At 45.9% G+C, this 25,111-nt stretch overlaps 2 protein-coding genes and 1 long non-coding RNA gene across 3 annotated transcripts in view; 2 read left to right on the top strand and 1 right to left on the bottom strand.

The window, feature by feature from the left end:
• Nucleotides 1-1,248: 1,248 nt before the first annotated feature.
• Nucleotides 1,249-6,489, bottom strand: LOC134474539 (uncharacterized). The gene is made up of 2 exons (XR_010045381.1): nt 4,377-6,489; nt 1,249-3,901 (listed from the first exon to the last, which is right to left on the bottom strand). It is a non-coding gene; the product is annotated as an uncharacterized LOC134474539 (long non-coding RNA).
• Nucleotides 6,490-6,592: 103 nt separating this feature from the next.
• On the top strand, nt 6,593-24,883 carry LOC100730770 (zinc finger protein 14-like). Its single transcript, XM_063242895.1, has 4 exons — nt 6,593-6,727; nt 15,861-16,270; nt 16,467-16,527; nt 18,342-24,883. The coding sequence occupies exons 2-4, from the start codon at nt 16,135-16,137 to the stop codon at nt 21,061-21,063; spliced, it is 2,919 nt and encodes a 972-aa protein (XP_063098965.1). The 5' UTR covers nt 6,593-6,727; nt 15,861-16,134; the 3' UTR covers nt 21,064-24,883.
• The window catches only part of LOC100719908 (zinc finger protein 709-like), a 55,319-nt gene continuing 36,872 nt past the window's right edge, over nt 6,665-25,111 (top strand). Inside the window, exon 1 of the mRNA XM_063242896.1 lies at nt 6,665-6,727. The gene's annotated coding sequence lies outside the window, so the exon portion shown is untranslated. The remainder of the gene's footprint in view (nt 6,728-25,111) is intronic.

The raw sequence follows: 25,111 nt of genomic DNA on the forward strand, positions 1-25,111 counted from the left end.
TATTTTCTGAGTCTACCCAGACTGCATGTTGGAATATTCGTGATGCACAGGTCAGATTCACTTCACAGACGCTGAGCTATTCATCACCATAAGAAATGTTTGACATTTGGTTTCTAATGTGAACCCCATTAAACCTCAGTTTGTTAAAGCAAACTTGGGACTTCTTGTAAACTTACGATGTGTACGTCATAGTCTCAGGCTAAGAGGCTCTAAGTGCAGAGCAGATTCCAAATATTGAGAAAGTGTGTCTGTTTCTTTTCTCTTTGAGATCTGTAAAATATAACTGAGATCAGTGTTTTCAGAGGAATTCGAGTAAATGTTTCTTAAATTTAGAGTTACTTTCCTTCTCTTATAAATAGTTGTAATAAGCATATCATTTAAGGATTCGTAACTTTCCACACTTGTTGTAGCCTGTAGGACTCTGATATTCAGATCATCGGCAACTTTATTTCTCTGTGTGATTTTTCTCTTAGTGTCATGCTACAAACTTCTGAAGAACACGTTGGTAATACCGTACAGTATTTCTTAAAGAATTCTTACACCGTGTGGAGGATGCGGCAGTGAGATGCACTTTTGACAGTGTACTTTGCCTCAGAAATGTCTCTGTATCCGCATAGCATGGAGACCTTTAATAAGAAGGCATGTTTTTGTATTTTCATTGATAATCAGCTAAACACTGGTCCGCAAACAACAGCCTTTGTGATCTCTCTGTAGCTTTTTGTGTGCTGACCTTGACATTAATTGGAGCTACATTTACGTATAGTTTATATGCTGGTTGTGAACCGCATAGCTTCAGTGTGTTGGCACGTTTTCAAAGAGTGTTAAAACTATGAGAAAGCCGGGTGTGGTGGCTCACGCCTGTCATCCCAGCACTCACCGGGGAGGCTGAGGCAGGAGGGTCGTTGTGAGTTCGAGACCAGCCTGGGCTACAAAGTGGGCTCAAGACCGGCCTGGACTGCACAGCGAGACCCTGTCTCAAAAAGACACACAGACACACACACACAAAATCACTATGAGAAACACTATGAATTTGTTCCAGTTGATTTTTTAAAAAAAATTTTCAACAGAGAATTTATACCCAAGCAACCTTGTGGTAGAATTAAACATAGTTCCTAATTGATAAACTGTAAGTGAAAAATACACTCAATAAAATCATGCTGTCTACTAATCATGTAAGAGGGTGAAGACAGAAAAGCAAGCCTTTGTCATTCAGCAGGGGTTTATAATCTGATCACAAAAAGACAGTAACACAGATAAAACCTAGTGATTTATTATAAGGAAATGCTATGCATTGTTTAAAATTTTAACATCTTAAAGTTACGGATGCACAACCACAGTGGAACACATGCACAGCATACACAGGGACCTGAGTTAGAGCCCAGCACAGCAGGCAACAAAGCTAACGGCAAAAATATAAATATCTTCAAAAGCAAATTAAATATTTTCACCCCAAAGAAACACAAAGTTTAGAAAGATTTTAGTTGCATCAGTAAAGACTATGATGGTCTTTCGCTGTGAATAATAAATAAGTGAGTTTAATTTATTTATTTTTCAAATCCATTTTATTTCAAGCATAAAAAAGCAAAAACCTACAATAAAATTTCAAAGGGCATTAATCAGCGGGCAGCCATGGTAAATCCACTGGACATGGGCATCGTCAAAACATTCACTTGGAGCACAAGACGTCTGAAAAGGAGCCCTGCTCCACTGTTGGTGGGAATGCAGACGGTGCAGCCACTGTGGAGCTCAGTGTCAAGATTCCTCAAAAACCAGAAGGCCATTCAACCCAGCTATTCCCTTCTGGGAATCTTCCCCAAAGCATTAAAAACATCGTACCACAGTGATACATGTGCACGCATGTTTATAGCGGCACAGTTTGTAATAGCCCGATCTTGGAAACAACCTAAGTGCCCTTCGTCTGAGGAATGGATAAAAAAGTTGTGGTATTTTTTTATAGTGGAGTACTACACAGCCATAAAGAAGGATGAACTGAAGACTTTTGTAGGCAAATGGATGCAAGAGATCACACTCGGTGAAATAAGTAACACGGGGCTGGGGATTTAGCTCAGTGGCATAAGTGCCTGCCTTGCAAGCGCACGGTTGTGAGTTCAGTCCCTGGTACCGATAAAACAAAATTTGTTAAAAAAAAAAAACAAATAAGACAGGTGTGAACATAGTTCTGTGTCATTAGTGTAAACACTGGAATAACATGTGTATGTGTATGTATAAAATGGTTAAGATAATTATACGTCTGAGATGACTGAAGAGAAGGATTTGTGCTCGCGCTTTTCAGACAATTGAATGTAGATGTTTTGTGCCCTGGTGAAGGATTCAGGGGTGACAATGTGCTCTGTATGTACCACTGCTGCCCCCTGATGGAAGCATTGTGAAATTCTGTTTTAATTTTATGCTGCTTTTGTTCATTGAAATAAAATGGATTTGGGAAAACAATTTGAAAAAGAATAAATATTTAAGCAGATGAAGTGGCTCACGCCTGTCATCCCGGCACTCAAGTGGCTGAGTCAGGAGGGTCCTAGTAAGTTCGGAGCAGTCTGGGGAACAGGGCGAAGCCCCAGCACCAAAAAAGAGTAACTACAGGAGCTCGATGCTGCCTCAAAGTACATGATAATTGTGTTTCTGTGGCCCTGCGCTAGATCCAAATACGAAGTGAGTGTTTCTTGCATAACAGAAGCCTTGGTATTTTGTTTTCTTTTCTTTATGGTTCACATTTAGTCATCGCGGGTAACATGATACCAAAATCGAATTTTCCTTTGTGGTTCCACTGGCTTGTGTTTGAATCTTTTCTGCACACAGTCCGTTATGCTAGCAAGAATTTGCTAATTGGGTGTCATATTTTATCATTTTATTACTGTCAATTTCTGTACGTGTGCTCAAGTGTTGATGGGTCTCCAAACAATACGGAAATTAGCAGACACGTCTTTCAGTGCTCCAGGAAGACATCTATTAACATAGCAATGTTTTACAGACTACACGTAGTGCGCAATTTTCAGAGCCACTAACATGCTGTGTGTACACTGTCGGGGTTTTTTTGTCATTAAATTTTGTAGACTCTGTCATTTACTTACTTTATTTTGGTACCAGGAATGGAACTCAGGACCTTGCACTTGCCCGGCAGGTGCTGTGTCACTGAGCCACATCGCCCGCTTTATCATTAAATTTTACTTTTATTTATTGATTTTTTGATACCAGGAATTGAACTCACGACCTCCACTTGAGTGGAGACAGAAAAGCAAGCCTTTGTCATTCAGCAGGGGTTTATAATCTGATCACGAAAAGATGGTAACACAGATAAAACCTAGTGATTTATTATAAGGGAATGCTACGAATTGTTTAAACATTTAACATCTCAAAGTTACGGGAAGCACTGACGCAACCTGACATCCAAAACACAATCCGTAGTTTTGTGAGTCTCCCAGAGCCGGACGCCGCAGAGCCATAAATCTTCTCAAAGAAGACACAGTGCAGCGTAATAGTTCACCTGTCCGCCAGCGGTCAGTGCTGCCGTGACCTGGTCCTGCCGCACAGAACGTGTTTAAGCAGTGGTGGTGACGATCCTGACCCCAGCGTCCCTCCCACTGTCCACACAGAAATGTGTGATGGGTCAGAACAACGTTAATAACCAGAATGATTTGGACACTTAAATGTAGAACTCTGAACAAATCAGCAAAGTGTTTCCACGGGGGATCAGACAGATTCATCCAGCTTTTCAAACTGAACACACCGGTCTGCTCCTCTTCAGCTCTGCAAGTGACACGCCAAGCAGTGTGCACCGTCTGTAAGTACGCAAGGAATTCCGGCCAAACCGATGTCCCAAAGCCGGCGGCAGGCTCACCCGGGCCACGCTTCCATCGATACCGGGGCAGGAGTTGGCAATGAGAGACTAACAGGGGGAAGGAACAAGCGGAGGGTGCTGATGAATACCTTCACGATAGCCTTAGTCAGATTCAATCAATAAAAATACTAAAACTATGCTAAATAATCAAGGGTTGCACTTATTACAATGGATCCGAAATAGTCCCGCAGCATCCTCCGTGCTGACTGCAGGAAACATACTACTGTTATCTTAAATTTTTCATTTGAAACCATTTTAGCCAGGCAGATCATGCGAACATAAATGTTAATATCCTGTAAACCATTCGGCCGGCTCTAATTATACCCACGACCAAAAAGAAAAATTAAATTTGGGACTCTGACATCTACACGGCGCTGCTGCAGGGGAGGATCATTTGGATTCCATCTGCGGGCACCGGGCTGAGCTTCTGAATGCCAGAGCCGACTCTGTGCCCCCTCCTGATTTGTGCTGGTCATGGTCCCCAAGCTTCGTCCAGTCTCAGGTTTCTTGGGTATCTCTTTACCTTTTGATACAGCATCCTCCTCGTTCTGGGTTATGACAGTCGGGTCATGCACTGACCAGGGACGCTGTAGGAAAGTGCCCTCCCTTGATTTGCTGGGCGCAGACATCCTTGGTGGCATACGTTCCAGTGCTGCTGGGATCGGTACTGATTCATTTTTTTCCTTTTATGGTATTTGACAGAATCGGCAATATAGTTCCTTCTTCCCCTTTGTAATTAGTATCTTTGGCAGGCTACACACCACATAAATAACCCATTTCTCTTCAAACACCGACCACGGCAGTGTTCACGCCACGTAGGCCACGTTCAGTGATCTACTTTCTCATCAGTGTCTGAATCTGGCTGAGCCGAGCTGTTGGGATTTCTGCCGCACTGCTGGGCCTTACGGCTGTAATACAATACATACAGTTCTGCACGCCTGATTTGTAGACCTCCGATGACTTTCTGAACGGTACACCCTGCTTAATCAATACCATCATTTTTGCTGGTTGTACTACATCACATAGAACTGCAGCTTGGTGTTGTCTTACCTTCCGTCCGTACTGGAGGCCAAATTATGCAAATAAAACCAAGCCATCATGCTGGCGTTTCTTTGACCAATTCTTTGTTCTGCCTTGGAAATGTGCATGCTGCAAACAGTTCCTCAGTTAGCAGCCAATTCAGTTAATGACCTGGTCACAGGAGTACAACTAGGTCATTAGGTGAGGAGTGTCTATAGCGATGCCGTAACTGTTGCCGTGAATAACTTTACAGTAGTGTTTGCTTAACCCTGCTTCATCTTCATGGTGGTTTCTATTCGTAAGTAGCAGAGAACCCACTTGCTTGTGAACGCACGAGGGTAGCTACACGTGTAGATCCTCACACTAGCGAGGGCAACTGGAGGGGTGATATCAGGAGACGGAAAGCAGATTCTGAGCAAAGCCTGGATTGCTAGGAGCAGAAGCAATCACGGGGGAAGCTGGTAATGAAAAGAGGTAACTAAGGAGAGAGACAGAGACAGAGACAGAGACACAGACACAGACAGAGACAGAGAGACAGAGACAGAGACACAGAGACAGAGACACAGAGAGACAGAGAAAGAGACAGAGACAGAGACAGAGAGACAGAGACAGAGAGACAGAGACAGAGAGACAGAGACAGAGACAGAGAGACAGAGACAGAGAGACAGAGACAGAGACAGAGAGACAGAGACAGAGAGACAGAGAAAGAGACAGAGACAGAGAGAGACACAGAGAGAGAGACAGAGACAGAGAGAAAGAGACAGAGAGAGACAGAGACAGAGAGAGACACAGAGAGACAGAGACAGAGAGACAGAGACAGAGAGACAGAGAGACAGAGACAGAGAGAGACACAGAGAGACACAGAAAGAGAGACAGAGACAGAGACACAGAGAGACAGAGACAGAGAGAGACACAGAGAGACAGAGACAGAGAGACAGAGACAGAGAGACAGAGACAGGGTGACAGGTTTCACCACCTGTCTTTTATTTCGCTATCGTTTTATCATTTTGTTTTCTTGAGGCAGAGTTTTGCTACACCTTCAGGGTGGTGCTTAATCCCCTGGATGGCCCAGCGGATTTCAAGGCCCAGAATGGCCTTGAAAGCAAGAAAACCCTTGTGCCTCAGCTTCCCAAATGCTGGGAGTTCAGGCACTCACCACCGCACCTGTCTCTTCGTTTAATATGGCAGGAAAAAGAAACATTTACAAGTCATGTCACAGTAACACCGTGACACAATTGTTTGTAAGCGCTCGTGGAAGAATGTTTTCTCTTTTATTGGAGTGTACTTGGATTAACTGCATCCAGTTTTGCTCCTCCCACTCACCCCCCCTTCCTTCCCCGATTACGCCTGCCGCGGCCGTCCGTCTGTCCCCCGGCCTGTCCCCACTCACGACGTCCCCTTCCCGCAGGGGCTGAGTCTTCGCAGGACACTGACCACGCAGCCTTCTGAGCACAGGACAGGCCCCATTTCAGGGAGGGGAGCAAAGTCATGAAGAAAACAGACGCAGCTCCGGAAAAGCAGTAAATTGCTTAAATACAATTATTTGAGGTCAGTTGACATCGGCAGCTTCGCACAACCTGTCATTTGAGCCCCAGCCAAGCAGACAGGAGTTTACTTCCGCCTCACTCTGCGCAGAGGGAGGGCAGTAGAGCAGGAGCCAATCAGCTCTGAGGCACAGCATGCGCTGTCCAATCAGGCGAGCCTAGGTGGGCGGGACTTCCGGTGTCATGGCTCCCTGTCTGTATCACAGTGCTGCAAGATCGCTGGGTCCGCAGACCGCTTTCGGGGACTTCTGCCGGCTGCAGACCGCGTGGGAAGGACTCGGGGACACCGGGAAGCCGCGCAGTGGTGATGGTGCGGGACGGAAGCCGGGGAAGGGATGGGGTCGGGCTGAGGTGTGAGAGGAGGCGGCCGGAACCGGCTCTGGGAGCCGCAGCCTCCCGCCGAGCTCCGGACCCCGAGGTCCTCCGGGCTCTTTTGCACGCTCAGCAGCGCAGAAAATAGACACCTTAGATGTTTATGTCTGACCCCTGCTGACAGCAGTAAACAACAGGGCTCGTGGGCTCATGGCATTGCAGAGTGAAGTCCTGAACCCAAAGGAGTCTTGGTGTTACCCCGATGGCTCTGGGCCTCAGGGCGCCACACTCACCCCTGGTGGGCCTGTCTCTCTCTGACAAAGAAAGAGAAAGAGGATCAGGGAAGAGGAGCGCCCAGCAGAACTGTACTGCAGATATTGCATGGAGAGGTGCAGGGCCACCCCAGGGGAGAAGTGCTGACCCAAAAAACCAGGTGTGCAGTCCTGTTTACGGGTGGGGCCCATCTGCACCCTCCAAGGGTCAGTGCTGCTAGAGCCTGGGTTTGGCGGGTAGTAGGCGTATTTTCCAGGACATGCCCAGCAGCTCGTTTTGGGGAAGAGACCTTGCTCAAGGCAAGCTTAGAGGAGGAGCAGGCTGTGGCTACACAGACACAGGTAGGACTGTTTGCTGGACACGGAGGCCCTGGTCCTCGCCTTCTAAGGAGTGCTCAGTCCCTTACCCAACCCTCCCGTGGGTCTCAGCTGTCCCTGCAGGAGGAGAGTATCCCTTAGAAATAGCAAGATTGGCTCCCTGAGTCTTGGAAGCATCCTGAGTGGGTGACCAGGGGGCTGCTCCATCCAGAGCTAAGTAGACACCCAGAGCACGGTGATTGCTCAGTTATTTAATGTCCAGCTCTCCCAGGTGATTCTGTATTGAAAATGATCATTGAAACTCAGGTATGCAGATCAGTTTTCTCACCATGTAGGGTTTGAAAGAAATTGAGATTTTACAGGAACAGTGCACTTTGCACTTGAAGTCCTGGAACCGGGGAGCTTGGTAGGGAGCAGCTGCAGGCCCTCGCAGTGGGGAGGCTGCGTTGCCTGTTTGGGAGACAAGCCTGCTGCTTCTCTGTACCGATCCCCCCTTCTGATTTTACTGCTCACTAATGTGGCCTAGCACACAACTCTACCTCGGGCATTCTACATAGTGCCTTATTCATAGGGTTGTAAAGGCTGGTTGAGGGAGGCCTTGTGGAGTGTTTAGAACTCTGAGGAACGTGGTGTGGATATTAACGTGTTACCAGTGCGGAAAGAGGCACTCTTCTGTGAGAGAAAATAATCCAGATAACCCCATTTTATCAGCATGCATTTTTTTTGTTTTTTCTCACATGTTTTGCTGTTTTTTGGTTTTGTTTTGTTTTGTTGTTTGCTTCTTTTTGATTTTTTTTTTTCGGCGCCATGCATAGAACTCACAAACTCGCACTTGCCAGACAGGCGCTGTGCCACTGAGCTATATACCTGGCCAGCATCCTAATTTTTTGTTTCAGTGTTTGTTTTCTTCACATCCACTTTATTTCAAGGAGAAAAAAGAAGAAAAAAATCTAAAAATTTCAAAACGTGATCAGGAGGCCACAATGGGACATTGTGCCCTGTCATCTGTAAATCTCTCATCCAGAGCAAAAGATACCAGCATTCAGTTGTCTGAACAGTAACAGAAAAATTGTTTCTCTTTAGTGCGCTCAGAGGAATCAGTAGTGTTCTGTCTTAATTATTTATATATGTATATACATAAACATACGCATGTTTATATATGTTATGTAATGTTATGCATCATGCATAGCATAATCTGACTAAATGAGGCCTTTTGTCTTTCAACTCCTCACACTACATACAGAATACAATATTTACACGTGTGTCTTATTTGTGAGTACATTCTGAAGAGGCAATCATTTACCTATAAAAGTCTCCAGCTTATCCTTTTTATGGCTGAGTACTACTCCATTGTAGAAAAATACCACATCTTTTTTATCCATTCCTCAGTCAGTGGGAACTTGTGTTGTTTCCGAGATCTACCTATGACAAATTGTGCTGTTAAACATGGGTGCACATATGTCACTGTGGAATGATGTTTGAAATTCTTTTGGGAAGATCCCCAGAAGGGGAATAGCCATGTTGAATGGGACCTTTAGTTCTAGATTTTGGAGAAATCTGCACACTGATTTCCACAGTGGTTGCACCAGTCTGCACTTCCATGAACAGAGGAAAGGGTTGCTTTTTCCCCACAGCCCGTCCAGCATTTGTTATTGCTTCATTTCTTGATCCTGGCCATTCTTTCTGGGGTGAGTTGAAATCTCAGTGTTGATTTAATTTGCATCTCTTAAATGACCAGGGATGTTGAAATTTTTTTCACATATTTACTTGGTGTTTGTATTTCTTCATCTGAGAAATGTGTGTTCATCTCAAATGCCCCATTTTGGATTTGATCTTTAAATCTAGGAGCACTTATCTGTTTGAGTTCTTTATGTGTTCTCGATAGTACCCCTTGAGTGAGGAACAGCTGGCAGATATTTTCTCCAGTGCTGTGGGCTTCTCTCCAGTCTGTTGCTGGTTTCTCTTGATGTAAAAAGCTTTTCAATAGGGTGACATACCAGTTTTTGGTTCTTTGTGATAGTTTCTGTGCATTTGGGGTTTTGTTCATAAAATCTTTGCCTAATGTCTTCAAGAATTTTACCCACTCTATGTTCCAGCAGAGTGAATATTTCTGTTTCAATATTGAGATCTTGGGTTCATTGTGAATTTCAGCTTAGCACATAGTTAAAGATGTGGGTCCGGTTTTAATCTTCAGCATGTATAGAGCCAGTTTTTCCAGCACCATTTATTAAAGAGGCTGTCTTTCTTTCTTTCTTTCTCTCTTTCTGTACTGGGGATCAAACTCGTGCCCTCGAGCTTGCCAGACAGGCGCTGTGCCACTGAGCTAAACCCCCGACCGCGAGGCTGTCTTTCTTCCAGTGAATGTGTTTAGCGTATTTGTCCAAGACAAGGTGGCTGAGTATGTCTGGAGTTGGTTCTGCATCTCTTCATCTGTTGCATTTATCTTTATATGTTTTTGTTTTGTTTTTTGCTAGTACCACACTGTTTTTACGACAGTAACTTCATAGTGTAATTTCAAGTCAGAGATTGTGATGGCCCCGTCTTGTCTTTTTTGCCAGAATAGTCTTTGCTGTTCTAGGTGTCTTCTGGTTCCAGATGAATTTTAGCATTGTTTTCTCTAGTTCTGTGAGAGCTGCTGTTGGCATTTTGATTGGAGTTGCACTGAGTCTGTATAACAGTTTTGGAAGTGTGGCCAGTTCCACTGTATTGGCTCCTACCCAAGAGCATGGCATATCTCTCCATTTTCTAATATCCTCTTCAATCTCCTTTTTCAGAGCACTGTAGTTTTCAGTGTAGAGGTCTTTTACGTACTGCATTAGATTGATTCCTAGGAACTTGACTTTTTTGGATGCTATTGTAAAAGGTTTTGTTTCTCTCATTTCTCTCTCAGTGAGTTTTTTATTTGTGTATTGGAACGCTGTTGAGTTTTCAGTATTGATTTTGTACTCAGATATATTACTAAATTTGCTTCTTAAATCTAATAGTCTTTTTGTGGAGTTTTGGAATCTTCATGTAGAGCATCATGTCATCTGCAAACGATGATATTTTGACTTTCTCCTTTCTATCTTGATTCCTTTTATTTCTTTGTCTTGTCTAATCGCTCCAGATAAAGTTTCCGGGACTATGTTCAGTAAGAGCAGAGCGGGGACAGCAGACATCCTCGTCTCGCTCTTGATTTTAGAGAGAAAGCTTTCAGTTTTTGTCCATTTAGTATGATGCTGAGTGTTGTTTTGTTGCAGATGGTTTTAATCAGATGGAGACGGCGACCATGTATCCCAGTTTTCTGTCGGGTTTTTATCATGAATGACTGCTGGACTGTGTCGAAAGATTTCCTGCATCTGTGATCATATGGTTTTTGTCCTGGCTCTGTTAACACGGCGTGTTACAGTTACGGATTCGTGTATGTTGGACCACCCTTGCATTCCTGGTCTGAATCCCAGTTGATCGTGGTGTACAATCACCTTGATGATTTACCGCACTCCGTCGGTTCTTACTGAGGGTTTTCCCAGCAGTGTCCCTTAAGGAAGGCGTCCGGTAATTCTGTCTTAGTTGGATCCTTTTCTGATTTTGCTATCAGGGTAACGCTTGCTTCCAGGAGTGAATTAGGAAGTGTTGCTTCTCTGTCAGCTCCATTCCATAGTTTGAGAAGCAGTGGTGTCAGGTCTTTTCTAAACGTCTTGTGGATTCAGCAGTGAATCTGTCTCCCTTCTGTGCCCTGCTGGTGGTCAGCAGGGTGCTGTTTAATTTCCGTGGGTGTTGAAGCTCTGCTGGTCTCCTTTGCCCCCGGTTCCGGGGTCCCTGCACGGTGGTCTGACAGTGTGCGGGGTTCCTTCCCTGCCTCGGCATTCACGGCAGCGTGTTCTGTGAGCTGCTTTATGGTCTCCTTTGGAGAACAGCCCACGTGAGCCGAGAAGAATGTAGGTTCTCATGTTGTGGGGTGGAACACTGTAAACATCTACTAAGTGCATTTGTTCAAGTTGGATTTAGTTTTAATATTTCATTATTGTTTTTTGTCTAGTTATCAGGTTTTATGTGACAGTGGGGTATTGAGGTCTCCCAATAGAACTGTACAAGCCTTTTTGATTTTTCATGTCCAGTAATTGTTTCGTATACTTGGGTGCACTGGAAATGTTGCATGTGTATTTGTGATTGTTGTCTCTTCCCGTTGGACTGTCCCCTCTGTGAGGATGTAGTGATCTTGTTTATCGCTCTTAATCAGTCCTGGCGTGAAATTCACTCTGTCTACAAATAGAACAGCCCCCCCTGCTTTTTCCGAGCTCCACTCACATGGAGTATTGTTTTCTATGCTTTGACTTTGAGTCTGTGCATGTCATTTTGAATTAAATGTGTTTCTCACGTGCAGCATATTGTTGGGTCCCACGTCGTGCTCCGTTATGTCTTTGATTGGTGATTGCAGGCCGTTAACACTGATTGTGCTGACTGGCATTACTGGCTTTTCTGTGTCACCTTGTTTTTGTCTTGGCGGGTCTCGCATTCTGCTCCCCGCAGTCGTTGGCCTTGTCTGAGGGATCCCTCATGCTGGAGTTCATGGAGCTGTAACCCTTGCCCCCTGCACTGCCGTCTGTCTGCAGAGCATGCTGTGCCCATCCAGTGCATCTCCGCGAGTCCCTCCGGGGAGGCGGCTCCCCCAGCCGCTCTCTTCCTCACTGAAGGTTTGCTATTTGCTCTGTCTGCGGGCTTCAGGTCACACTTCAGTCTCCCTGGTCCAGTGCCCCCTTTTTTTTTTTTGTAACACGATTTTATTAAAAAATGTGCATGCGCTTGGTTCACAGTGCTCGGAGAGCCTGAGGCTAAGCGCTGCCTGGACGTTGATCTGAAATAAAACTCTGCAGCAGAGGGCTTTCCGGGTCACGGCATCCACCCTGCCTGGAAAGTGTGAGGTCATCAGTGCACCGACCATGTAGCTCATGAGGTCCCTGACCAGCCTGAGCAGCGTGTGCGTGTGCGTGTGCGTGTGCGTGTGTGCGTGTGCGTGTGCGTGTGCGTGTGCGTGTGTGTGTGTGTGTGTGTGTGTGTCAGGGACACAGCGCGGCCTGCCTGCCTCCGCCGTCTGCCGCACTCTCCTCTGCTGAAGGCAGGTTCAGCTCACCCTGGAAAGCTCACTTTTCTCCTTTTTATGGCATCAGACAAATTGACCACAACAGCGAGGAGGGGAAGGGCTCTTGCTCAGGGCAACTCTGAAAGTGCTGCGTGTGACACCCACACTGAGACACACGGAGCTGGGCCGCTGCGTGGACGTGGGCGTGTGACACTGGCAGCAGAGGGAAGGACAAGCTGTCACCCTCAGGTCACTGCTGTTGAAGATTTAAAATGAAATGCAGGACGGTGGCTGCCGTGGCCTGGGGCTGGCTTGGAGGTCAGAAGCCTCAGGAAAGTGGGGAGCCTGTGACGGCTGTGACTGTGTCTGCTTTGTCACTGATGAGTTCACCTCACCGCATCGTCCACGACACAGTTGGGATGAGGACGTTGGTCCTGTAGGTTAATAGCAGGCTGGTGCCCTCACTGAAGTGCAACAGGAACCTGATTGTCCTGCACACACAGATTTCAAGGTGTGCTTGAAGGTTTTATTATTTGGGAACTGAATCAAGAATTTTGCTCTAGCCGCATGGGCCCCGTATTTCCTTTTAAATTTTTGACACTTGATCTTAACTCAGTTTCCCAGGATGGGAGGACATTTGATACCGCGCCCACCGGCCTCACTGCTGGGGAGACAGGCGTGTGACGTTTAGCTGGCTCAAGGCTGGGTTCTCTGACCACCGTGGTTTCCCAAGTGTCTGTCGCTGAGGAGAGAAAGCACCAGTGAGCCGAGCGGTGCAGCCTAGGTGGCAGCTGCTTGGGGGCAGAGGCGGGAGTATGGGGACACCAGGCCCAGCCGACAGCTGAGCAGGAGTCTGTGTCGGGGTGGAGTAAACATTGTGGGATGTGCCCTGAGTTATATCTTTAGAACTACAAAAATAGAGAAAAGTTATTGACTGAAATCTTTGTTTTGTATTTTATTTACTTCTCTCTCTGGGGGTATATGGTACAACATCTGTCTGGATGAACAGCGGTCACAAGTCACTGCTGTGTCAGCAGCCGGACACGCAGGGTGAGCACGCAGTGGTTTCAGGGCACTGCGCTCCATAATGTGTGTGAGCTATGCAGTGTTTTACCATGAACTTCCATGTGTGTGACACACATGTCCCCAAATACAGATGCAGGGGTGTGTGTTACACAGGTTTAAAGTTTGACAATAATGTTAGCTTGATCTGGATATTCTGTTCCTTTGAGCACATTTCATTGTCCACTCTCTTGGGTAGATCAGTGATTCCGTCACTAACTCAGCATCTGTACCCTGACTTTTTTGTTGGTTTGCTCCTTTGCTGGAGGCAGGGTCTCTGTATGCAGCTCAGGCCGGCCTTGAGCTCACTCTGTAGCCCAGGCTGCTCTCGAACTTGAAAATGTTTGTCCAGCCTCAGCCTCCCGAGAGCTGGGATTACAGGAGTGCGCCAGCACAGCGGGCCGTGGGCTCCTTTCCCCATCTGTGTGGCGTCCTGTTAGAAGGCGGCATCCCTCAGGTTGTCCCTGTTGAGTGCTGTTGATCAGGGTCCCCACAGCGACCAGCCAGTGGAGGTAGCCGCGCTGTTTGGGAAAGGGAACCCTGCTGCGGGGACGCCTTGGAAGTGCATTCATGGCAACAGTCTCTTACAGAAAAAACAGAAGACAGAATAGAGCTTTTCACGGACGCACCAGGCCAGCAGTTTAACCCGCGGCAGTCACCGGCCTGCACGGCTGTGTCACCGCCTCCGCCTTCCTCTTCAATTTTTTCATTCCTTCCTCAGAGATTTAAAGGGACTCAGAAGCTCTGGGGCTGTAACCTCTACACACGGCCCTGCAGCAGGCGATGAGTGTGCTCATGGCTCCTGTGCTGTGCAGGCCCTGAGAGCAGTCAGGCCATGTCCCTATTGTGCACGTCCAGTGCCACCATGGTGGATGGTCACTGCCTCACGCGGGTAGTTTAACGTGAGCACTGCGTTCAGCCTCGTGAGACTCACAGGCGGTTCTGCCTCTGAAAGAGAGGAACCTCTAAGGTGCTTAGCATTTGGTACAGAGGGACAGCAAGGGTCAGCTGAGCTGTGGCCTTCAGTAGCTCCTAAAAATGTAGGGGTCGTGTCCATCACTGGGCACAGAGCAGACAGTGACCCTGTACCACTGGGCAGATGACGGAGGGAGCACTGCCCAGAGGGAAGATGGACAGCCGACCACCGCCCGGGGGGAAGGTGGACGGCCGAACAAATGGTGCGATGCTGGATGAAGGGTGTGAGTGCTCCTCGTGTGGTAAAAGAGAGGCAGAGACAGGCTGCTGCTGCCGCTCACCGTGTGCAGCCTGCTGCGTCTCCTGCCTTTGCCCCCATGAGCTGTTTCCCTCTGTGAAGCCCTCCTTGCGACCCATCTTGAGTGAAATCCCTACAAATCTGAGACAGAGACAAGCGTTTCCTCCCGTAATTGTGCACGGTGGGCGTTTTGGCTCAGCCATGAGTAAAGGCCAGCTAAGACCTTGCTGTCCACTGTGAGCCCTCCGAGGCCTCGCTTCCTTCCATTCTCTCTGTGGACAGCGCATGCCCTTCAGTGTGGAGTGTGAAAGTGTAGCTGAAAGAAGCTGTCGCATCTTCAGGGGTACTTAGGACTGAAATGTCGGGGTCTGTGCCTAGACCCCCAATCTCCTACGTGGGTGCACGGTGAAGGCGCAAAGGAAGAGCCAAGCGCATAAAGGACGTGGCTGTGAGCTTCACCAGGGAGCTTTAGGGCTCCTGGAGGGCTAAAATCCCTGCAGAGCTCCTGACTGGCTGTCCCTGGGCAGCCCGGATTTATCCAAAACCAGCCAGGAGCTGAGTGAAAATGCAGGAATCCTGAGCAGGATCTTGGGAGGGACTCCAGGACCCTCAGAGCAGCAGACGATGCTCATGTAGGAAGGCCATCCAGGAAGCCTGGGGTGGCCTCAGCTGTGGCCCGCGTCCCCCCTGAGGGGTCCCCCATCTCTGCTCAGCCACCCCCGGGCCACAGCTCTGCAGTGTGTTCAGCTTCCAGGACTCCAGCACTGAGAGCTTCTGCCTTTGGTTCCTGTGCCCGACCTCTTGGTGTTTGTGCCTTTCATACACGTTGTCACATACGCACCCCCGTCTCTCCCTTGGGCCACGTTCAGGTCACCGAGCCACAGGATAAGGTGGCCTGTTACTCTACCTCACCGTTCCTAAACACTCTCCAATAGAAAGTGTAATTGTTTTTAATGGCTTCCCAAATCATCAGTCGTAAATCTTGGTTAGTGTTCAGCCAGTTTTGACTAGTTCTTAGTGTTGTCTAGGGTTAACCCTTTATCGAGACAGGCAGGTTTAAATTTTGAAATGCTGACTAAGTCAGTCAGAGACAGGAAATAAGTTCCCTAAATTACGAGTTAAAGGAGAAAACATTATTCTTTTATCTCTCAGAGCAATTCATCAGACATTATTTGTTTACTTTCTTCACTTGGTTTCTGATTTGTAGGTTTGTTTTATGGCCCGTACTTTACGGAGCTTGTACAAGCAAACCTCGATGTGACCAGCAGGAGCAGCACTGTCCCATCATCCCGCTGTGGCTCGGCACCGAATTCCAGGGCAGCCTCACAGGTCCCGTGTGATGAGTGCCTCTGGATGGACAGTCAGTGAGGACCGAGCGTGAAGCAGAAAGTGGGAACCTCAGCCCCGTGTGGGCTGTTGAGGAGCAGAGCTGAGCTGGCTCGTGCCGTGAGCCTCCCTCTTCCTCCTGGAATCCACGTCTGATGATGCAGGAGGCGGTGACCTTCGAGGACGTGGCTGTGAGCTTCACCGGGGAGGAGTGGGCTTTGCTGCATCCTTCCCAGAAGAAGCTCTACAGAGCTGTGATGCTGGAAACCTTCAGGAACCTGGCTGCCGTAGGTGAGGGACACGCTGTGTTCTCATTTATGCGGTCGGAGAGCACTGGGTCCTGCCATCAGCTCAGTCTCTTAGCGGGAAGATGGACACGCTGTGACGCGTGTCCCGGCAGGATCACACTGTGCCGTGAGTCCCCCTGGAGCTGGTGATTTTCATATCTGTGGTCAGTCATCAGTATGTTTCTGTTTGTACCCTTTAGGAAGGATTTCGGTTGACCAGCACATTGAAGATGAATATAGAAATTACAGGAAATATCTAAGGTAATTTGTACCCAGAAAAGAATACTCCTCAAGTGTCATAATGTTAAACCTAAGAAGAGAAACAAGATGGTGTTTGAACTTCTTTAACCTTTCAGAATTTCTCAGTGGATGTATACTCACTGCATATCTTGATCTGACAGCTGAGTATTTGAAATATTCCAGTATCTCAAATGTGGGGGTCGTCATAGTAAGCCATGACTGATGTTGCTGCGATAATGTGGGATAAAAACCAGCCAGGTGACACAGAACCTGCTTCTTCTTGCAGCATTTCAAAGGCTGAGGCGGAAGAATTGCCACGTGTTCCAGGCCAGACTCGGCCACATAGCAAGTTCAAAGCCAGACAAAACTGCAGAGTGAGACCTTGTCTGAAATTTCAAAACATAAATACAAGTTTGGCTGCATACTGAGATTTATAGACATGTAGAATAAAACTGCATTCAAGCATTGCAACCACAGGGATACAAATTTTGTGTGCACGCTAAGAGCTAAATTGTAATCTTATGTCCCTGTTTTTAGAGGAGCACTTTCAAAGCGGACAGATTATATATCATATTGTATATATGATATACAGTATGTATGACATTGCAGTTAAATGTGATGGACACATTCAGTTTCACAGATTGCTAATGTGTTCTCAGAATCCAAGAAGCAGCACTGTTTTGATCGCATTTGTTTTTCTGCAGTCCTCCAAAGACGCAGCCCATTCCTATTCCATCGTGTTAGAAGCACACCCCCAAGTGGTTGGGGTGACGGTCAGTGTGCTACAACGTCTATGGAAACGTGTATAGAGGTTCCATGGAAAAGGAAAAGGAACATTGTTCTTATTTACCTGTTGTTTGTTGGTTGTTTAGAGACACAGTCTAACTGTGTAGCCCAGGCTGGCCTTGAACTCAGTGATCCTCCTGCCTCAGCCTCCAGGATGAGAAGCATGTGCAGCCGTTTCTGCGTATGTTCCCCGCAGTGGTAAAGAGGTCATTTTATAATAGTGCTCAAACACCCATTGGTGGCAGCGCAGCTGTTCTAGGCTGGAAAAAGCCTGAATGCCCATTCGTAGATGATGTGACTAAGGAAGAGTGGGCAGCGTGCTTGGAACCCTAGTGCTCTAGGAAGCTGAAGCAGGAAGACCCTGCATTCGCGAGAAGTCTTGGTAACTTAATGATTCAGCAGACTCTGTTTCCAAAAAAGAACGGAAACTCCTCTGTGTGTGTGTGTGTGTGTGTGTGTGTGTGTGTGTGTGTGTCAGTGCAAAACTCCAGTTCAGTTTCCAGCCCTGAAAAACATGTGGAGTGTGTACATGATTAGACACGGTTCTTCCACAGATGCATGAAGTGATGGCATTTGCCGACCTATGGAAGGATCCAGAGCCCATAATGTTGACCTAAATAAGTCAGAGAAATTTCAGAGTGACAGGTTCTATGTGGCACAGGAACCCAGCACAGGAGTGGAGGAGTCAGTGGGGAAGACATGGTGGAGAGAGAGAGGCAGGCACTGGAGGGCTGAGGGGCTGAGTGGGGGGCAGGGGATGGGGTCATGGGGGGAAAGGTGTCAGAGGGCATCAGTGCACGGAGCAGGGCTCAGCAAGATGCGGCCACGTCTCAGGGTGACAGCCAGTGTGTGCTGCACGCAGCTCCATTCCAGACTCCCAAGTGAGTGTTCCCTGTTCAGTGAAATCTCAGGCCAAGCCGTCATGCAGTACGTACCGTAAGGGGGTGATCATATGTTCTTAGGAAGCATCACAGCAGATCTCATGGGGAATCATTACTAAGCGAGAGAACCAAATGTGACTGGTTGTTTGTTACTCTCTCCCTTGGCAGAAGTGAAGAGCTCGAGCAGTCCTGGCAGTATAAATTATGGTACCAGCATGGACAAATGGTTTGTCAGACTCCGGATGTCACTGTGCGCATGACAGTTGTTGACATAAAGCCAGGCGAAAGCATCTCCTCTAGAAGGCCCCTGGTGGGTCGTCCATCAGCAGAGGGGCCCATCGTGGCTGCCGCTGCACTCAGACCACATGAGCATCAGGGATTTCCAGAGGAGCAGTTTACCTGCAGCGGACGTGGGGAAACCTGCACAAGCCTCCACTCTTCTCTGAAACATGCAAAGACAAGTCCTGGGGAGAATCCCTTTGAATGTGTGCCCTGTGCCAACTCCTGGCCTGGTGGCATCGAAGTCAGTACCATGGAAGAGAAGCCGGAGGGCAAATCATTCTCGACACCCAGCGATGCTCAGCCGTGGGAATGGAGTAACAGTGCACTAAACGTGTACACCTGTGTACCGGTGGGGGAAGGTTTCCATTCTCACCGTGATATTCAGACACAGGGAGCAGCTCACTCTGGAGAAAAATCTCATGTACAAAAACACTATGCAAAATGTTTAACTAAGAATTCATGGGGTAATCATGAAAGTCACATTGGGGAGAAACCCCAGTCATTCTGGCCATGTGGAAAAGCTTTTAGCATAAATGGCTTTTGGCAAACTGAAGAAAGCACTCCCGCTGCCGTAAAACCTTATGCATGTAAGCAGTGTGGCAAAGTTTTCAGACGTAAAGATAACTGGCAAATGCATGAACGGACTCACACCGGGGAGAAGCCCTATATATGTAAACAGTGTGGGAAGGCTTTCAGCAGAAAACAATATTGGCAGATACATGAACGGACTCACACTGGGGAGAAATCCTACGTATGTAAGCAGTGCGGGAAAGGTTTCAGCACACGTGCTGTGTGTAAAGTACATGAGCGGACTCACACTGGGGAGAAGCCCTACGTATGCAAGCAGTGTGGGAAGGCTTTCAGCACACACAGTGTGTGTAAAGTACATGAACAGACTCACACTGGGGAGAAGCCCTATGTGTGTAACCATTGTGGGAAAGCTTTCAGCAGAAAACAAAATTGGCAAATACATGAACGGACCCACACGGGGGAGAAACCCTATGTATGTAAGCACTGTGGAAAAGCTTTTATCAGACAAGATTCTTGTCAAGAACATGAAAGAATGCACAGTGGGGAGAAACCATATGTATGCAACCAATGTGCAAAAGCTTTCAGCAGAAAAGACACTTTTAAAGAACACAAAACAATGCACAGTGGAGAGAAACCCTACGTGTGTAAGCCCTGTGGGAAAGCTTTCAGATTACGCAAACATTATCAACGACACGTGCAAACTCACACTGCGGAGAAACTCCATGTATGTAAGCACTGTGGGAAGGCTTTCAGCACACCTGCCAATTGTCAAAAACATGAAAGGATTCACACCGGGGAGAAACCCTATGTATGTAAGCAGTGTGGGAAAGCTTTCAATAGCAAAGCAGGTTGGCAGACACACGAAAGAGCTCACACTGATGAGAAACCCTTTGCGTGTAAGCAATGCGATCAATCTTTTAGCAGTAAATATTGTTGGAAAATACATGAATGGACTCACACGGGGGGGAAACCCTATGTATGTAAGCAATGTGGGAAAGCTTTCAGCACACGTAGTGTTTTTCAAAGGCATGAACTGACACACACTGGGGAGAAACCCTACGTCTGTACTCAATGTGCGAAAACTTTCAGCAGCAGAGAAGGTTGGCAAATACATAAACGGACTCACACTGGGGAGAAACCCTATATATGTAAGCAATGTGGGAAGGCTTTCAGCACACGCAGTACATGTAAAGTACATGAATGGACTCACACTGGAGAGAAGCCATATGTATGTGAGCAATGTGGAAAATCTTTTAGCACACGCAGTAAATGTAAAGTACATGAATGGACTCACACGGGGGAGAAACCCTATGTATGTAAGCAGTGTGGCAAATCTTTTAGTACACGTGGTGATTGTAAAAAGCATGAACACACGCACACTGGGGAGAAGCCCTTTGTATGTGAACAGTGTGGGAAATCTTTCAGCACACGCAGTAACTGCAAAGCACATGAACGGATTCACACTGGGGAGAAACCCCATGTTTGCAAACAGTGTGGGAAATCTTTCAGCACACGCAGTAACTGTAAGGTGCATGAACAGACTCATGCTGGTGACAAAACCCACGTATGTAGTCAGTGTGGGAAAGCTTTCAGCACACGTGGTGATTGTCAAAAGCACGAACAGACTCACACTGGGGAGAAGCCCTATGTATGTAAGCAATGTGGGAAAGCTTTCCGAAGGAAAGCAGGTTGGCAAATACATGAACGGTCTCACACTGGGGAGAAGCCCTATATATGTAAGCAGTGTGGGAAAGCCTTCAGCACGCGTGATGTATGTCAAAAGCATGAACAGATTCACACTGGGGAGAAACCCTATGTGTGTCTTCAATGTGGGAAAGCTTTCAGCAGAAAAGCAACTTTGCAAAAACATAAATGGACTCACACTGGAGAGAAACCCTATGTGTGTAACCAATGTGGGAAAGCTTTCACCAGACAATACCGTCTTCAAGAACATGAAAGAATCCACAGTGGAGAGAAACCGTATGTATGTAAGCAATGTGACAAAGCTTTCAGCACAAATTATTATCTTCAAGAGCATGGAAAAGTCCACAGTGGAGAGAACCCCTGTGTGTTTTAGCAATGTGGAGAAGCTTTCAGTGCAAGCAGTAGTTGTCCAAGTCATAAACTGACTCACGCTGGGAAGAAACCTGTATATATACACAATGTGGGAAAGTTTTCAGAAGAAAATCATGAATATGAAAGGACTCACAATGACAAGAAGCCCTTGGTGTGTAAGAAGTGTGAGAAAGATTTCCAAACATGGTGTGTATCAAGAAAATGAACAGATTCACACTGGGGAGAAACGCTAAGTATGTAAGCAGTGTGGGACATCTTTCAGCACATGTGATGTTTGCCAGCAGCATAGATGGACTCACTCTGGGAAGAACCTGTGTATGTAACCACAGAGAGCTGTGAAGACAGTGAAAAAAGCCACAGTAGAGAGATGTTATGTAGGTAATCACTGTGGGAATTCTTTGAGCACATGATGCTCACAGTGGTGAGAAACTCGAGGTAAGCACTGCAGGAAAGCTTTCTATACATGTGGTGCTTGTCAAATGCGTGAGTGGATCCACACTGGGGAGAAACCCTGTGCGTGTAACCAATGTGGGAAACCTTTCACAAAAAACAGTTGTGAAGACCGTAAAAGTCCACAGAGAAACCTACCTGTGTAAGCAGTATGTGGTAGCTTTCAGGAGCAAAGCAGGTTGGGAAATACAGGACTCTGGAGAATCCTGTGTGTGTAGAAGTCACGGGGAAGGCTTCCATCACACAGGCAGAGTGTAAGATACATGAAAGAATTGACACTGGAGAGAAGCCCTGTGTGTGTAAACACTGGAAAAGCTTTCAACAGAGGTGGCACTGAACAAATTTATAGATGGATTCATATGAAGGAGACTGGATATATGTAAGCACTGTGGGAAAGCTTTCAGCTGACTTGTTTGTCAAAGGCATGAGTGGACTTACAGTGAGAAGCCCTGTGCTTTTAGCCAGTGTGAGAAAGCTTTCAGCAGACAACATACTTGTCAGAAGCGTGGAAGAACCCACAGTGGAGAGAAAGCCTGTGGATGTTAGCAATGCGGTAAAGCTGTCAGATGACAAGGAATGAGTCACACTGGGGAGAAATAATACGTATGTAAGCAGCATGGGACAGGCTTTAGAACACGGAGATTGTGAAGTTTGTGAAAAGACTCGCCCTCCAAAGGAAATCCTGTGTCTAAATACAGGGAGAAGTTTCCCCACACATTGTGTTTGTGGAAGACAGGGAAGAAATCACATTGTGGTGTAACCCTGTATAAGTAGCCAGTGTGAGAGTGCTTCCAGCTCACATGGTCTTTGTCAAAGACACGAAGGAACACACACTCTAAAAATGCTATTTATGTAAGCAGAGTGCAAATGCATTCGGTACACAGAGGAGTTGTCAAACACAGGAAATAAATACCCTTGGGAGTTTTCTTCTAAACAGCATGAAACCTCTTTCAGTCCACACAGCTATCAGTATATGAAAAAATTCATAGTGTAGACACTTAGGAATGTGAACAATTAAAATTCAAGTACATGAAAGAACTCCTGTGCCATGGAACATGATATATATGTGAACACTTCAAGTGTTCCACTTTCCCTTGAAAAACATGAAAGCACTCCCACTAATAAAAAGGAACCTTTTTCAATAATGTGCAAAAGCACTGTGTGATGCTGACGCTACTAGAAACTCATGAGTATAAATGCAGAATGTTCTAGAAATTCATGAGTATAAATACAGAATGTTCTAGAAATTCATGAGTATAAATACAGAATGTTCTAGAAACTCATGAGTATAAATGCAGAACATCTGACTTCATTTTCTCATTATTTTTCTTTATTTATTTATTTGGTACTGGGGATTGAACTCACAGCCTCGTGCTTGCCAGGCAGGTGCTTACTCCCCTGGCTCTTGTTAGTTTTCATACAACATGACAGTGCACAGTGGAGATATTCTTATCAGTGTTTATTGTATGGGGACGCTGGTGATTCTGGTGTAATTCATGGGGCAGTACACTGTTATGACAAACCACTCATACATTATCAGGTGTCTTGCAAGAATGAATATTGTATCAGAACCCTATGGATGTACAAAGGTGCCAGTTATAACTCAAATTTTCCAAACGCTTTCATCATTTCTCATACGGTTTTAAAAAAAAATGAGTCCTATAACAAGGGATATCAATGATTTCTTCAGAAGATAGACATAAGGAGGAGACATGCTAAAGTGTATGTATTGTAAGCTTGGCCTTAACATAGATCTTTGGATTAAACTATGTTAAATTATCTTGTAAAGACAAATCTTGTAAGCTAGGCTGGTGATGCACCCTGTGATCCCATCACCCAGGAGGCTGAGGCAGGAGGTCTGCCGTGTGTTTAAGGCCAACCTTGATTATGTAGTGAGTTCAAGACCAGTCTGAACTACATGGTGAGACTCTGTCTCCAGAAATAACTAAATGTACCCAGGAGTAGTGGTGCATGCCCGTCATCCCAGTACTTGGGTGGCTGAGGCAGGAGGATTATTGTGAGTTCCAGGCCAGCCTGGGCTGCATAGCAAAACCCTATCGAAAAAAAATAAAACTAAACCAACAAAGCAAAAAAGACTGAATGTTGTGCTCTCATAATTCTGTAGCTTAAAAGCAGTCGCACAGAAGTTTACTATTGTCTCTTAAAGTACGTAATTCTTTTGCACTACATGAGATCCAAAGTTAAAGTAATCGTGTTTCTTGCATGAGGATAGACTCAGTATTTTGAATGTCATTTTTGTTTCATTTTTTTTTTCTTTTCTTGCATTTAGTAATTTGGGGTAAAATGACTCAAAAATTGAATTTCCTTTAACAGTTTTTATTTCTAGCTTGTATTTGAAACTTTTCTATACACAGCCCATTTTTCTAGAAAGAATTTAACTGGATGTCCAGTTTTGTAATTTTGTTACTGGTAATTTCTGTACATGTGTTGAAGTGTTTCTCTTTTTGAACAACATGTAAATTGGTGATGTTCTCAATATTCTTTTTTTTTTGGTCTTTTTGAGACAGGGTCCCGCTGTGCAGTTCAGGCTGGCCTTGAGCTCACTTTGTAGCCCAGGCTGATCTTGAACGTGCAACGATCCTCCTGCCTCAGCCTCCCGAGTGCTGGGATTACAGATGTGATGTTCTCAATATTCTAAGGTGAAACCTATTCATATCCCAACATAATATCAGATTTACATACTGCACAATTTTTCATTTATTCTCTTCATCAGAGTGATTAATGTCCTGTGTGTACAACATCAGTTGTTTTTATCATTAAATGTTATTTATCATGCTCGTATTGTCAGGCTTCATTTAGGAGGTTATTGTTCTGTCCACCACCCCAAAAGAAACATCTATATTTTTGTGAGTGTACCACTGCCAGAGACCAGCAGAACCAAGTATTTTCTCAAAGTAGATGCAAAGCATTGTGATAGTTCACCTCTTCAGCAGCTCTAAATGTTGGTGTGATTTGTTAGCAAGAACATTTTCTTTTTTGTCTTTTTCGTTTTTTTTATGGGTACCAGGGATCGAACTCATGACTGCCTGCTTGCAAGGCAGGCGCTTATGCCACTGAGCTAAATCCCCAGCCCCAGCAAGAACATTTTCAAGAATTTTTTAATTTTTTTTTTTTTTTGTACTGGGGATCGAACTCACGACTTTGCACTTCAGGGCAGGTGCTGATGCCACTGAGCTAAATCCCCAGCCCTTGATAATTTGTTTTGTTGTGTTTCTGTTGGGTTTGTTTCTTTATGATGAAATAGTCTTTTTTTAAAAAAAAAATTCTGTGAATATCATTTGTGCTTTGGAGAATGATCTTTTTGTTCGATTAGGAAGCAAAAGTCAGTTACTAAAATAGAAATTCAGTAATGTTTGTGATTTGCCTGTGTTCTCTTTTATCAGCCTTAGAGATAAATGCATAGCACCATTTGTCACCAATAGCTCCCACTGTCTGATGCTGCCTACACAAAGGAGTTTACAGACGCATTTTATTGAAATCATTTTAGTCAGCAAATGATGCTGTAATGTGTGTCAGTTTCTTGTCATTCACCTCACTTCTGCTTGTACCTGTGACAAAAATGAAAAATTTATATAAGG

Source organism: Cavia porcellus, unplaced genomic scaffold, assembly GCF_034190915.1.
Source record: "Cavia porcellus strain 051 isolate PalLab524CR breed Dunkin Hartley unplaced genomic scaffold, mCavPor4.1 scaffold_33, whole genome shotgun sequence".
Taxonomy (NCBI): domain Eukaryota; kingdom Metazoa; phylum Chordata; class Mammalia; order Rodentia; family Caviidae; genus Cavia; species Cavia porcellus.